Source organism: Hibiscus syriacus, unplaced genomic scaffold (assembly GCF_006381635.1).
Source record: "Hibiscus syriacus cultivar Baekdansim isolate YM2019G1 unplaced genomic scaffold, ASM638163v2 tig00110809_pilon, whole genome shotgun sequence".
Lineage (NCBI taxonomy): Eukaryota > Viridiplantae > Streptophyta > Magnoliopsida > Malvales > Malvaceae > Hibiscus > Hibiscus syriacus.
Window position 1 is genome coordinate 1,409,269 of NW_024062869.1, and position 15,745 is coordinate 1,425,013.

General features: G+C 33.5%; 2 protein-coding genes and 1 pseudogene across 3 annotated transcripts; 1 reads left to right on the forward strand and 2 right to left on the reverse strand.

The window, feature by feature from the left end:
* Positions 1 to 529: 529 nt before the first annotated feature.
* Positions 530 to 2,345, reverse strand: LOC120141425 (annotated as a pseudogene).
* A 2,856-nt stretch (positions 2,346 to 5,201) lies between these two features.
* On the forward strand, positions 5,202 to 7,259 carry LOC120141500 (transmembrane emp24 domain-containing protein p24beta2-like). The gene is made up of 5 exons (XM_039156347.1): positions 5,202 to 5,228; positions 5,615 to 5,824; positions 6,416 to 6,602; positions 6,699 to 6,806; positions 7,049 to 7,259. The coding sequence occupies exons 1-5, from the start codon at positions 5,214 to 5,216 to the stop codon at positions 7,150 to 7,152; spliced, it is 624 nt and encodes a 207-aa protein (XP_039012278.1). The 5' UTR covers positions 5,202 to 5,213; the 3' UTR covers positions 7,153 to 7,259.
* A 1,245-nt stretch (positions 7,260 to 8,504) lies between these two features.
* Positions 8,505 to 9,604, reverse strand: LOC120141484. Of its 2 annotated transcripts, none has more exons than XM_039156337.1 (3): positions 9,415 to 9,604; positions 9,234 to 9,319; positions 8,505 to 9,149 (listed from the first exon to the last, which is right to left on the reverse strand). In XM_039156337.1, the coding sequence occupies exons 2-3, from the start codon at positions 9,260 to 9,262 to the stop codon at positions 8,735 to 8,737; spliced, it is 444 nt and encodes a 147-aa protein (XP_039012268.1). In that variant the 5' UTR covers positions 9,263 to 9,319; positions 9,415 to 9,604; the 3' UTR covers positions 8,505 to 8,734. The 2 variants fall into 2 exon arrangements, with proteins under 2 accessions (XP_039012268.1, XP_039012267.1); XM_039156336.1 differs by having other exon boundaries at positions 9,433 to 9,581.
* Positions 9,605 to 15,745: the final 6,141 nt, after the last annotated feature.

Genomic DNA, 15,745 nt, shown 5'->3' on the forward strand with positions numbered 1-15,745 from the left:
ATTAGAATGAGAGGTATTGTGATATTTGAATTATGGAATGTAATAGCTGAGTTTTCTTGCATCGGATTGAATGTGAGGCCCGATGTGGGTCTAGCAGACGACTAATCTGGTGTAACTCGATATGCCACCTTAGAGTGGATAATAGCACATAATTTTACCAAATTATATGTAGGAAGCATGGTATTTACAGTCATAGTTACTTCTGGGATAATTTTTTTGTTAGTATCCTCTGAATATTTTCTAAAGCATGGTTTTAATGGGGAAATTACTGCTTTGAGCAAGCACCTGTTCTTACTTTGATTCCTCAATGTTGCTTGCAAACTAATAAGGGTAACAAAAATTTGATTCCACATATCTCAGATGTACAAACAACCAAACATGTTTTTCAACCATCGATAAAAGATCCGGTTAAATGAAATGTTCACGAAGGCATCTCTGGGCCGATACGAGGGAGGTTTCACCATTAATTTTGTTGATTCTTCGATCGAGGCCCTGAAATTAGGAAGAATACTTCTTTGAGATGGAAGGACTACCGCTGTGGTGCTGGTTTCGCTAGAATCCGAGTTGCTGCCTCGGCTGCAAACTTCTGCCCTCTCGTGCCACCTTTGGAGCTCTCCTTCAACCACTTTCTTGGCTGCTTCGGCCATCTCTCTTTTCAGAGCATCTGCAGTTGCGACTTTTATGTCTTCGATTTCTTTCTCAATCTCGAACCTCTTGAGGGCCTCGTTTTCGCTAGCCTTAACTGCTTCTACCTGAGCCATGGCAACTGCCACTTTCATTTCGGCTATATAATTCAAGTATCATCAAGCGCCCGTGCCTCAGCTGCTTTTGCAGCTTCGGCTTCTTCCAAAGCAAAACTCAACTGCTTCTCTGCTCCCTCAAGTGCAATTCTTGAGGCTTCAGCTTCCAGCTTTAACTTCTCGATTTCCTTCTTCATCTCTCCTGCTTCTTGATGTGCATTTTCCGGTTCGACCAATAGCTGTTGGAGGGTTGAAATCATTTCTTCATAGGTACCTCTTGTTTTGGATTCCTCTGCAATGGAAGCTTCAAGCTCATATCTACTTTTCCGAAGCTTGACATGCAGGTTCCCGGCAATGGACTCGGTTTTCGCTTCCTTATCCTTCAGTTCCAAATGCTCTTTCTTTGCATTCTCTAGTTCAATCGTAAGAGACTCCACCCAGCTCCTCAACGAGCTTTCCTCGACAACGACTTTTTGCAGCGATCCTTTAGCACTGTCGAGCTCTGAAGTAATAGTTTGCAGGGACTCCTGATCGGAAGCCATTGCATTTTCTATGCGCCTTTGCAAATCCGCAGTCTGATAGACAGTTTCAGACAGTTTCGCTTCGAGATTTCTTGCGAGGTCAAGATCAAATTCATTCTTTACAGCAAGCAACCTCTTCAAGCTTAGCTTTATATAATTGCCTCAGGCTATCCTTTTCGACAAGAGTTTTAGCTTGTTCTTGCTGTACTTGAAGAGATGCGAACTTCACCTTTCCAATTGATTCCTTTACAGCCGAAATCTCTGCCGAGAGCTTTCCTACCTGTTCCCTGTTAACCTTAACTGCAAGTCCGTCTTCTTTTGCCTCGTTCAAAGCAGCCGTTTTCACTTCTAAGGATGCATCACGATCCCGGCGAGCCTTCCGCAATTCTTGTTTTGCAGCATTAAGTTTGGTAATCACAGTCGTATATCGATCCCTCGCAGTTTCCAAGTCTTGGCTCACAGCACCATCCGTTCCGTTGAGATCACCAGCATTTGTTTCTTCGATCTGCTTAGCCCGATCCTTTGCAGCTTCGACAGCCTTGATTGCTGAATTCCTTGAATCATTAACAGATTCGATTTTGTGAGTCAGTTCATCAACCGTTCTTTTAGCCCTTTCAAGATCTTTGAGCACTTGAGACTTAGTTGTCTCGGCATTTTCGAGTCGCCCCTTTAACTTGTTCAACACGTTTTGAGCCAGGTGAAGCTGAATCTCCTTTGCCAATATTCTCTGCAGCTCAACAACAAATAAATTTCCTAAATCAGTAAGACTAGCAATCATTAGAGATAACAATGTAAAAGAAAAACTTGAACGTGTGATAATATCATGTCCAAGACTCGGAAGGTTCGGTACGACTACGTCTCGACACAGCATTCCTGGTGAAAGAACAAAGAACTGGCCAAGAGTCGGCAATACCTCTGCAGAGCGAGCTTTTGCCGTTTTAATGGCGTGGTTTTCCCCTGAAAAGGCACTTTCACCAAAACGAGTGATGGCGTCTTTAACGGTTCGGAATGGTGCGCTTGTGTCTATCTCTCCGGTCTCCACTCTCGGAGAGTTGGTAGCAGTTGAGCATCCCATTGCAACCATGGGGTTTTGCTCGTTTACTATCGCTCTGACATTCACATGTTGATATAAAGAAAATAAGTTGCCACAAATCAATAAAGGGAACTATAATCTTAACAAGACATGCCGATATGAATTGCTAATCGGCAATCTCGATCGGTAAATTTCCGGGCCGGCAAAAGTCATCGGGAAATCAAAGGAAGGTTCATCCTATGCACTTATGAAAGTTATGGTATAAATCTGTCCTTCATTAAACGATGAATAAACGAAAATCCATGTAATCATATCTTGTTCAATTTTCTTTATAGAAAGAATACCTCATCGTGCACTAAACAATTCAATTTATTCATATGACTGAAGATGGCCATACCTTAAATATCCTTGCCAAAAATGTCAAGTCATTAAAGAACACGAAGCATTAATGTTTTTCCCCAGAAATTCATGCCACTGCCAGTGAGACCCTAGTTCAGCATTGAAGAGAGATATTTCTTTCAAAATTTCCTAGAATTCAACAACATGACAAAACTGACATCTCAAGTCAACAGGTGAAATAAAATGTCATCTTATTTGCGAGCCCTTGAAATCTTCACGACCATCTTATTTGATCTCCACACTCTTCATTCTTTCATAAACATACCCTTTTAATCTTTCAACTCAGAGATCAAAACCCACCGAGAAAAATCCAAACTCTAGACAATAAAATTTTCTCAGCCAAGAAAAAGCATACTAGTGAGAGAGAGATTGTTATGTAAGAATATTTTATGATGAAAAAACAGTATTGTCTGAAACATAAAAATAAAATTAGAAAGGAAACGGAGAATGTCATGTTATAGTCTTGACTAATGAAAATACTGACAATTGTCACACAGATGGTTAGTTCATGATTTAGTATTTAATGTTTGGTGTTATAAAAATATTATTAATGTAGTATTACAATTTGAAAATTAATTAATTCTATAATAGATCAATTATGGATATTAAAGGGAACTCTGTAAATTGACCCAGAAGTTAGTTTCCCCTAAGCTTAAATCCAGTTTTAGTACGCGGGAATCATGACGTAAAATGTTATAAAAACAGCAAACATCGATGCAGGGGATCGAACCCGAACATATTTAGTGTCATATCCATTTATCTTTACACATAAATTGTATGAATTATAAAGCCATGTATTTCAAAGTAAAAAGAAATCTTTTTGTAAAGACTCTTTTCACACTATACACAACATAATTACATAAACATCATACAGAAAAAGTTACAACAGTAAAAAAATTATATGCAATACATATACATAACTAATTAACATAACATTTTTTTGGGATAATTTGAATTTTATTACCCAAAATAGCAGCGATCTACTGCAAAAAACACAATCAAAACGAGCAAGAAGGGGATCCTATTTTACAGCAAAATTAGCTTATACCCCAATGAGTACAAAGATCAGAATCTATGATATCTAATCTATTAACATTTCTATTACTTAGAATAGTTCCAACAATCTCCTTAATAGTATTAATAATATCTTTGTCAGTTCTGCAATTCCTTTGAAAATCCTTCAATTTCTTTCCTCCCATATGGTACAATTAAATGTGCCCCAAGAGAGCTTCAATACTCTAGTGATCAGTGATTTACCTTTCCAGGAAGATGATGCCCATTCCAACAGATCAGTCCATGTCGAGAAGATTATGTTCAAGCTAGACAGTTGAAGAATTAATCTCCAAATGGTTGCAGTTTTCGTGCATTCAGCGAAGAGATGGTTCCTAGTTTTTGTTGTTGCAGAGCAAAAGATACAGGTATCATTGGTAACAAGACCAAATCGAAATAATTTGTCTTTGGTAGACAACCGATCCAAGATAATCATCCAGGAAATGATGTTGAGTTTCGGTATGTGGAGGGGATATCAGATCAGATTTTGCCATGAAACTTTTGCATCTTTGAGTCTAATTTCTTCCCAAATTTCTTTTGTGCTTATTGTAGCTGTTGCAAGGACTGACCGAGCAATACTTCTAAGTTTCAATAATCGCCTGAAGCTCCAGCTTAAACTCTAACATTATTTCTAAGTAAATTTCAGAATTCTTGTAACTATAGCTTACAAGATAAATATATATTGTCGCGATAACTATTAGATTAGAAATTGTGTTATTGGTAGTATATTGAAAGTATTTGATAATTGTACGCCCTACAAATAAAATATGACTACACAAAATAGTTATCAACACGAGATAACATATGAATATTTGTATTTCACACTTTTATTGATATAAATTAAACAAATTAGACACTTACATTTGATGTCTACGTTGACATGTATTAAATGAATAAAAATATATATATTCAATATTTAAATTTAAGTTTCTTTAATAGAAAATATCCATATCCTATCGTCTCCTTGATTTGTATACTCCTCAAACTTGTGTTATTTAAATTTTTTTAAGCATAATTACACTGAAACTTTAAATCCTTGCGACAGTTTTATAAATTAATGAATGAAATTCATCTTAAATTGATTAAAAAATTCAATGCTGAGCTTTAATATACCGGAACTTCCAATAAAATTGGACCCTCTGACCCGATCCAAATTAGATTGGGTCGAAACCCGGAAGATTCAAGTTATTTTCCTGACCCAATATTAACCCTTTTACGACAACCTCAGTAAACGATCGTCAAAGTACTTTAGAACTCGTTTCTGTCACAAGTTGGCGTCTTCAAACGCTTCTAAAGATTTAATCTTTGCATTTTTGTGAACTCTTCAGCAAGTTATTGAGAAAGACCCAGAAAGGTAAAATTGTATTGTTGCAATGATCACCTTAGTTTCTTACAAATCTTATTCATTTTGTTTTTTTTACATTCATAGTTCTGATCTTGTTTTGAAAGAAAATGTTTTCCTTCCTTTTAATGGATCGTTCAATTGTAAGCCTAATTCATCTTTTTCTTGCTTCAATAATTCTGGGGTTTTCTCGGAAATGTTTCTGGGGTCAAAATGTTTTTCCTTTTTTTGTATTTTTAATAATCCCATCATGTCAATTTGAATAGGGGAAAATCAATGGGGGAAATTTTCAGGGTTTTCTATTTAGTAACATTGTCAGAGAAAATCGTGTTACTCTTTACGATTTCTTATTTTGTCATTGATTCTTTTTATGTACATTGTTTTCGCTTAGTTTTTTTTTCCAGAAAGTATTAATTAGTTGGTATTTGATTTTCCATAGTTTGATATTTATGCGATTGAATTAAAAAATTGCAATTTTATTTGTTTAACAAGTTCGATTATTCGGATTTATTGACATTGTAATTTGCAGATGAAAATTCGGTTCCTTGAATTTGTAGCTGTTATATTGCTCGCTTTGTCGTGCGGCCTAAATGCAGTGTGTGGAATTAGATTCACGATTGATAGAGAAGAATGCTTGTCTCATGATATTAAGTATGAAGGGGATACAATTCATGCCTCATTCGTCGTCATTAAGGCCGATTCTGGTTGGCATTCGAGCCATGAGGGTGTCGATCTGGTGGTAAGCTTCATGACCCTTTCTTACATCCGATCCCATTGCTCCTTTTTCTGTCGTGTGTACTTTTACCCCTTCGCTAAATGTTGCTCAGTTATTGCACAATTTAGAATCCTTTGGGCACTGTTAAGATCTATGTTTTGAATATATGTCAACACTTGCGAGAACAGACATTTAAAGAAAAATGGAGAGTTTGGGTGATATAGGTTAAGACTAGAAGTCGTTGGTGAATAGGATTTGAGGATGAACTTGGAATTCTATGCCCGTAACATAATTCTATTTTCTTCCATGCCAAACAATGTTCTCATGGTTTGTTTAGTGTTGGTTTACATTTTAAATTGTTATCCTAGACTAGAACCAGAAACAGATTCCCAGTTTCCCTCTTTGAGAAACCATCGGCTGCAAAGGCTATTAGGTTGTTCCTTTCTCAGAACTCCCGTGTTGTGTTACTTGGTAATATTTTGTTTTGATCTGAATAAGTTCAATTCTGTACATGGGGTCATAAAATCTTATAGTGATTTTAAGTCAAATTGTCGAGGAACTCAAATTCACGACTCACGAAGTCTCATCCAGTTTGATACTTGCTGTAATTATCAGGTGAAGGGACCTTTAGGCGATCAGATTCAAGATTATCGTGACAAGATAAGTGAGAAGTTTGAGTTCGTTGCTAATAAAAAAGGAGTCCATCATTTCTGCTTCAGTAATAGATCTCCTTATCATGAAACAGTTGACTTCGATGTACATGAAAGTCATTTTTCATACTTTGATCAGCATGCAAAAGATGGTAACCCGTGTTTTATTTCGCCTTTTTCGTATTTTTTCCCTCACACTAAGCCTTTAATAAAGTGCACTGATTGTTGTTTTCTTGCTTATTTGATAGAGCATTTCGACCCTCTGATACAACAAATATCAAAGTTAGAGGAGGCTCTTCATAACATTCAGTTCGAGCAGCACTGGTTAGAGGCGCAGACGGAACGCCAGGCGATAGGTATATCTGTATTTTTCTTACTTTCAGTTTAGACCATTCTGACTGATGTTCTATCATTGATGTTGAACAACTTATGCGAGACAATTGATGGATCATATTTCCACGACATCGGAGTAAATATTTTTATTGCATTAAAGCGAAAACCTGTAAACTAAGCATTGCATAAATCTCTTGGTAGTCTCATGAATCCTCTGCAGTTGATTACATTGTCTCCTGACAGTTCATTTCGACCCGAAATGCAGTGAATGAAGCAATGAGTAAAAAAGCACTTCACAAGGCCTTGTATGAATCTGCAGCACTAATTGGGGCAAGTGTTGCAAGTTTACCTACTCCAACGCCTATTTGAACGGAAACTTGGGATGTCCCGTGTGTAGTTTACGACTTTAGGGATAATGCGGCATAGCTCCATCCCAAGTTTTAGTAAGAGAAAAGCATGATTAGTTTAAGTTGTTTTTGCTTAAATTGTCTGATTTCATGGATAATTGAAGTTTATCAACTGTAATCTGCAAAAACATATTTTGATTTTGGATGAAATTGTTGTTCATGCAAATGAGGTAAGGGTGAAGATAAACACTTTGAGATCACACGCTATTTAAGTTTGGTTCATAATGAACTTGAATTCAAACACATCATTATCAAGACAAGCCTGAGCTATAGGAAAACCCTTTGAACAAACACTCGTATAACATATGAAGAGAATGTCACACGGTATAGCTCTACATTTTATACGCAAAGACAAGAAATAACTCGGTTTCTAATTATATATATATATATATATATAACCCACCAAAACAATGCATACGTAGACACGTGTTTTTTTGTCTCCTTTGTTCTCATTTCATCCCACCAAAATCAAATTTTACACCATAGAATATGTCAAAAGAAAGTTAAAATTTTAAAATCGAAAGAACTTATATTAGAGGAAGAAAACGAATTATCAATAAAATACATAAAAAAAATTAAATTATATAATAATTTAAAATTTATAGGAGGACAACTGCCTCCGTCCGCCCCGTCTTTCTCCATGTAATTTCCTCCTTTGATCCAAATGAAAATGTTCTTAGTTTCCAATGCTCACAGAAAAAGTCTCAGTTTCAGCGTATGCACAGTTCATTTTCGTATCTAAGTAATAGTATCTTGTATAAGAAGAATTGCAGAGCCCAGCAAAAGACAACGAAGAATGTAAGTGATATTTCTATGGCCGGTGTCAGAGAAACAAAGGAAAGAAATAAGGGGCAAAAGACAAGAGAGGAGGAGGAAAATTGCTTCAAGTTTTGCTCAAACTCTCATAATCTGATTTTATTGCTTTTTTGTTCCTCACTTATTTCTTCCATTTCTTTTATTTGATATAGCTTTGGTTGTTATAAGTAACAAAATCATGGTCACGATATTTTTAATAAATATTTTGTAGTTATCAAAAATATTTATAAGTTAGTTTGCATCATAGTTTAATATAATTGTTTTTTATGTTTAACGTTTAAATATATATTTTATTTAAAAAGTATAAAAATTAAACTTGATGGCATACCTTAATTAAATATATATTAATTTGAGGATCTACGCTGAATTATAAAAAACACACATTATTTCTTTGAAGGTTGAGATTGCTTGTGGGTCTATCTGTTGCCTTCCATCTCATTGGTTCCTTATTTTTCCTGCTTTTCAACGTAAATGAAACTTCGTCATTCTCTCCTATATCTTTAAAAGTTTTATTAATTCCTTTTCATAACATTCCCCACCATTGGCATTTCCTCCACCATAAATTTAAGGGTAAACTACACAATTAGTCACTAATGTTTAGGGTAACTTTTGTTTTCCCTACTGCTATTTCAAAAGTTACAAATCAATTATTAACATTATCGATTAGTTATAAACAGGTCACTCAAACGTTAACGGCCGTGAAAAAAAAATACCTGAAGCGTCAAGTGCTAACATGGACTGAGGTTGACTGAGTTGACTGCCACGATGGAGGTTTCTTCATTGAAACTGAATGACCGGTCCAAGCTACCCCAAAGCTGGAGCTCTTCTTGTTCCAACCTGAGATTCTCCTTTTGCAGCTTCAATGGTGTTGGCCCTTTGGATTTCACAGCTTTCCATTGATCAAGATTTTCAAAAGGCTTCAACACGGGAACAACATCACCATCCCTACCTCCTCGAATGACCCTTGGTTTACCAAAATTCTCCTCTTTCGCCTTCAATTTATTTTCCCCTTCTTCATTATGCAATTCAAAATCAGTACTTTCATCAATCAAAACATGTTCGTAGGTGTTAAGATTAGTATCGAAAGTTACTTCCTTTCTAGCACTAGAACCGGAACCAAGCTGCTCCTCTGCCTTATCATCTCTGGACCCCAAATCGAAACAAAAAAATGTATGAAATTCTAACCCACCATTTCAAACAGAATAGTAAGTCATTAAATTTACTTACCGGACTTCTTTAATGGAATTGATAGGCATTCCCAAACTGCTCTGTTCTAAAGAAACTGTGGATTGAGCATTGTGACTAACATTTCTCTGAGGGAGGGGAAAAAACTCAAAATGGTAAGCTTCATGTGACTGAAAATAACCATATAAAGTAAATCAATAATTTCCCAGAAAGAAAAACTAACTTGAGATTGAGGTTAAACCTTGTGTCTCTGTTTTCGATTCTTGCTGTTTTGGAGGAACCAAAACATGCAAGAAAACAACCCATTGCAAGAATCCCTCTTTGTTTGATTCTTTAAGGGGAAAAAAAACTCTCACTTTTATAATGTTCTTGAGGCTTTCTTTGTAAACAAAGACAAGTTTTCTTTGGATTAATAGTGGGTTTTGATGGTTCTAGAACAGAGACGATAAAGCGGGAAGAAGGAGCGGGTCCCAAAAAAAAAAGGATCACCGGTTGAAAATCTGGATCAATGGAAAGCTTTGAAATCCAACTGGTCACCATGTAAGCAGTTAACGTTAATTAATGTTGAGTGATCAGTTTGTAATCAATCGAAACTGTTAGTGACTGATTTATAAATTTTGGAACATTAGTAGAGAAAACGAAATCTACCCCCAAATATTAAATGACCAACTTTGTAGTTTACCCTAAATTTAAAGTAATTCGTGGAGAAGATTATGGGTTTAACTTATGGAAGAAAATTGTTAAAATTGAAAGAAATATATTTAAACTAAAGAAATGAAGAAAGATGAATTACTGCATGAGTTATTAAATTATATACAACTCCCTTAACTAATTTTTCATATATTAATTCGGATATCAGTACGACAACCTAATTCAAGACCAAAGAATGATAAGAAATGAACGCAATTGAAAATATTATAAAAATCATAATATTTTCAATTGAATAAACTTAAAATGTTAACTTTTTCTATTATTTTCGGTTGAATTAAAAATATTTCATAACATTTTTAATTAAACGAAAATATTAAAAAAATAATATTTTATAATACTCTACAAAAATATTATATTTTTATAATATTTTCAATTTCTTTAAATTTAAATTAAATTATCGTTGATTAAACTATCTCAATTAGTTCTACAACTAGTCAAAAAAATTATTTCATTCCACAAGCAGGAGCCGAGTCTTTAGTGAAACCCTAACAAATAATAATTAGGTTAGGTGGATCATCATTGAAAAACGACAAAAAGAACATAGTTTGAATTGACTTGGAATGATTTTAATCTCTCCAATAATGGAGACCAGACTGACGCTGTCTTCAGCGCCTACTTTCGTCGTTTGCTAATATTTTTTACGAATTACATTTATTCCTTTCCTTTTCCATTGAGAAACAGATGACCAATAAACAGATTTTTTTAAGATCAAGATTTTATTTTATGTAAATGTAAACTCTTAATTCCTTCTATGATTTGAAAATGTTATATTCTCATATCTTATATCTAAATGTAAAAATATATATGATACATGTATTATACATTTTAGTCTATACAATATATATTTGAATGTTATTTATTTTATTATGGGTTAAGTTTTAAATTTATAATTTAGGGTCTATGAATCTAGGGTAATATTTTAGATTATCTGATTCACATAGATGAAATTTTGTAAATTTTTTCAATAAATATACCAGAAATGCCTTCAACCCTCCAGTAGCGTAAATTGAAATATTTTTAATGAATTATAATTAAATTTTGTATATTTTTATGGGTGTGTGAAATGAAATTATATTTTTTCCTCCCTCCGGGATATTGCTTTAAATTTTTGCTAATAATTAATTTAATAAAATGACCAAACCAGACTGAACAAACAGAGAAAGTTCTTTTGTTTTTTATTTGAATGTTTCTTTTTCGTATGAACTAATTTATCTTAGTGATTAAAATGATCGTTGTTATTTTTAGAAGTCACGGGTTCGAGTACCAACGATTGCAGTAGGATAATTTAGTGTTTATTGTCAAATAATTGAGAATATTTAAAACATATATTATTTTGTAATCATTTTAATTTAATCACGTAGAGGGCAAGGAATGCTCTTCGAAAGAAAGAAGGAAACTGAAGAAAAAAAAGGACGAGGGAGGGAAATAAAGGAAAGAGAATGCGGAGGAGAATTGGTAAATTGACATCCATGCACCCAACCCTTTTAGATTGGTTTTTAATTTTTAAAATTTATGTACATAAATAAAATGGTTTAACCATTACTAACTATTAATTAACTAATTGAGATAAATCATTAAAATTTTCAAACAACGATCATAATTTAAATCTTAATATGTGAATAAAATAAATTATCTAAAAAAATAAAGGTCTATAATATTTAAAATCAAATTAATAATAAATCAATAATTATAATACAATAGAACTAAAATGCATGATTCGGTAGAGCAAGAAAAATCCAGAAATTCAACTCGCAGTTAAAATTTAATATTTCTGTAAATAAATAATAACGGACACGTAAATTACCGGCGTTTCCCCCCCCCCCCCAAAATATCACCTATATCCTATAATATTCTCTATTAGGCACTCTTCAGACTATTTTTCTATATTTAAAATCCTTTGTAGTAAGACGCCCTCCTATAGCGAGCTTTACGTTGATATGACGTCACGGGGGTACGCTTTACGCTGACATGGACACACGTGTTTAAAGCGTGACCTCTGGGGCGCGTCTTACGACACGTAGGGCTATAGCGCGGGTTAGGGGTTGCGCTTGTCAATTATCATATGCTCAATTATCAGACATGCATAATGCAAGGCGCGGTGTAGGGACCGCACCTTGCATTATTTACCCAGACCTCTTGGCTTTAAAGCATCCTCTCTCGGCTATAAATAGCCCTCTCCCCGTAAACTCTCTCACAATTCCCACTCAACCGAGAAATTAATATAACAATCCTTTCAACCAGTGAATAACACCCGACAATCCTCTTATATTTAATTCAGAAGTTTGTTCGATCTTTCGTTATAAGGTAACTTTGTTATAATATTTTTTTATTATACTTATTGTTTATCATGATAATTTGAAAAAATGTTATAGTAATTGTTTTCAATTAATTTCTGTGTCAGTTCAAGGGGAAAGAGAGAGCATACGTTGAAATATTTTTACGGTGCAGGTAATAATATAAAATTATATTATTTAAATTATTTACGCTTATATGTAAAAATTTTTGTGTTATATTTTCGTTCATATATATTTATTTAATTAGGTTTGTTTCAGTTTTTTTTTTTTTTTTGCAGATATAATATTGTCGCACTTTTAAACTCTAAGAATGGCGCGACTTTCAGCTATTGTTTATTACGAAGGAGAAATTCGAGAAGATGGAACCGGCGTTGTTTTCGTATCAAATGAGCGTGTTAAAATATCATTCAAGAGAAACATAACTCTTGAGGAGCTGATAACGAAGATTTCGAGGAAGGTTCATGTTGGAAGTAGTAGAAGAATGTCGTCGTTGCAGTACAAATTTTTAACATCATTGTTGCCATTAACTTATACAGCGTTCGAACTATCGAACATGATGATGTTGAAATGCTGATTCTCAAAATAATTATTCAGACGGCGATATTGAGACGTATGCAAAGTTTGTTCAAGTGCGTGATGTTCGAGGTCAGGCATTAAGCTCCCACTATGGGCTGGCTGAACAAATTGATCAAGTTGACAGCCCGATTACAGTAATGTGTAATGATTTTAACGTCATAATGGGAAATCCGCATCATGGTGTCGTCACATCAACTTCAATGGGGAGACATTCATCCGTAACTCCTTACGATATGTACTGAGGTGGGTTCACGAACAATCCATATGGCAACATCGCGTCCAGTTCAAGGGGAATACATTCATGTAATACCCCAAAAAATTAGATAATGACCAAAATGTAAATTTGAAAGTTTGATGGTCAAAGTGAAAAATTAGGAAAGTTTAGGGAATTAAGTGATCATTTCCTAAAAAGAAATTTATTCCATTAAAAGATAGTTTACTCTTGAGAGTGGGGTTTTATAGAAATCATATTTTGGATTTAGAATTTTAGTAAAGAAAAACTATAAAGGGTTAAAGCCGATAAGGAATCGGTAATTCGGATCGAATTGGAGTTTTACAAAAATTTAAAGGATGTTGTAAATTGGTTGGAAATATTTTAATAGTTTGGATCAGAGAAATTTGGTTTGAAATGTGCAATTTTTCAGATTCAACTGAAATAGTGGAATTTAGTGACTAAAACATAAGATTTGAAATTAAGGGAAATTACGGAAATAAAAGTCAAAATAATTCAGCTTTGACTTTGAATATGATAAGGGATTTCATAGTTTTATGGTAAATAAAGATTCATTAAGAGTGATTTGGTCTTATCTCAACTAAATGAATATTTTATTCATTTAAATTTAGAGTAAATGTAAATTAAGATGAAATTTATCTAACATTTCATTTTACATGCTCATCTTCTTTTCCAAAGCTGTGTGGGTTTCTCCTAAGGTAAGAGAAAGCTTCAATTCAATTTCAAGCAATTTCCTTAAGATTTTGAGATACTGAAAATAGAAAATTGATATATGCTAAAAACGCTATCATTTGGTACCAATATGCATGATAATATTGTTAGTGTTCAAGTTTATCTTGAGTTGATGAAGGGGTTATTGTGTTTTATGGGTTTTGAAGAGTTTAAGAGATTTTAAGAATTGGTTGTAGAATTGATGAGAACCTAAGAATGAAGTTAAAGAAAACAATTTGAATTTTAATCTGACAGTAGGTTCAAAAATTCACCAGAAATATATAAAAATAATTCAAGGTTATTTTATATATTTGTTCATATATCGATATAGTTTTGTTTAAAACAAATGGGGATCAATTTCAATGTGTATATAAAAGTTATGAATTTTTAACCAAGGAAATGTCAGAAAAATCGGACAGTAGATTCTACAAAACAGATTTTGTTAGTCAACTTTGAAAATTCACCATAAATTGTACAGAATGAATTAGAAGGAGTTCTTTATATAGATGGATTTTTATTCGAGTTTAGTTTTCAACGGAAGAAATAGAATTAAATTGCAGTATGTATATCATACAAAATACTGATTCTTTAAAGATAGTACGAGTTTCCGAATATGGAAAATTGATGGTTGTTGTTAAGTGTTATAATTGATGTACTTTTCTGGAAAATGCTGTTTGGAATTGAAAAGAGTCAAATTAAAACTATGATTATTTTGGAAGTTTGAAAAGATTAGTGATTTAAGTACAACAATTGTATAGTTGATGTACTTAAATGTAATTATGCTTTTGTAAAAGCATTTGAATGGAATATATTTTAATGTTGGAATTATAGTATTAAGAATTAAGTGGTAAAACGAGGAGGACCATTTTGGGTAAACTGGAAAGTTGGTTCAAATGTTATAGGAATTATTAAGTATTGAGTATTTTGATAGAAAATGAGTTCAAGTATATTTGGAGTTATTTTGAAATGTGTTTATGTTAGTACATACTAAATATGTAATCGTTATGAATTATGATTTATACATATTATGATTGATTTGTGATTGAAGCAAGTCAATTATAAAAGTGTTTATTGTGGAACATAGTGAGGCACATATTTTGAAAGATATAAAGTGTCAATGTGAGTGCAATATATGCATGAAATTATACATGGATGTTTTATACATCATCAGAAAGACTTGCGATAAGTCGACCTTGTTTATATCAACATGATATTATGTCATATTTTTATAAATTGACATTACATTGATATGTCACAGTATGAAATTATAATGCATTGATTAGAAAATGGGATAATTTACCATGAATGTTATTTCAGGTATGAACTACCCAATGTTAAATATGATGATATACTTTGCCATGGATGGATCGAATAAAATAGACTATATGCCCAAGTAAGTCATTGAGAGATAGGGTATAGTTGGCATGACATAGAGTATAGCAGCTATAGTTTATATTAGCACTATAGTGTAAGGACACTAAGTGTAGGTTTATGTCCGAATTAGCACTATAACGTAAGCTTAGTGTAGGTGGTGGGTACGACCTTATGTGTATTGTCCGGATTAGCACTATGGCGCAAGCTAGTGCAGGTTTAGCACTACGGTGCATGTATTTACCTCAAATACCCAGGGTCCTCAAGGTTAATATGGGCTATGAGCTATGTTTTATGGTTATTTGCTTAATAAATTGTAGCATGCAAATTAGCTTACGAGCTTATGAATAATGACAAGTATATTGGTAAAATAGCTTACGAGCTTATGGAATTAAATGGTAAGTATTTTGGTAAAATATGCCTAAGAGCTTATGGGATTAAATGTAAGGTTTGGTAAATAAACTTACGAGCTTATGAGATAAATGGTAAGAGATTTTATCATTTTATCATGGAAAATATTGGATAGTTGGAAATATGATTTTATGGCATTTTGAATTTGACATTAAAAATCATGCATGAATTGTATTGCATGTTATTGTTTTAATTGCCCCACTAAGTTTATACTTAGCGTGTGATGATTTTCACGCGTAGGTAAAAAG

Coding starts and splice junctions, on each gene's coding strand:
- LOC120141500 (XM_039156347.1), top strand. Junction 5,825..6,415: donor ATGAGGGTGTCGATCTGGTG/GTAAGCTTCATG, acceptor TGTAATTATCAG/GTGAAGGGACCTTTAGGCGA. Junction 6,807..7,048: donor GACGGAACGCCAGGCGATAG/GTATATCTGTAT, acceptor CCCGAAATGCAG/TGAATGAAGCAATGAGTAAA.
- LOC120141484 (XM_039156336.1), bottom strand. CDS start 9,480: ATGTTTTGGTTCCTCCAAAACAGCAAGAATCGAAAACAGAGACACAAG. Junction 9,320..9,432: donor ATCGAAAACAGAGACACAAG/GTTTAACCTCAA, acceptor CCCCTCCCTCAG/AGAAATGTTAGTCACAATGC. Junction 9,150..9,233: donor AATTCCATTAAAGAAGTCCG/GTAAGTAAATTT, acceptor TTTGGGGTCCAG/AGATGATAAGGCAGAGGAGC.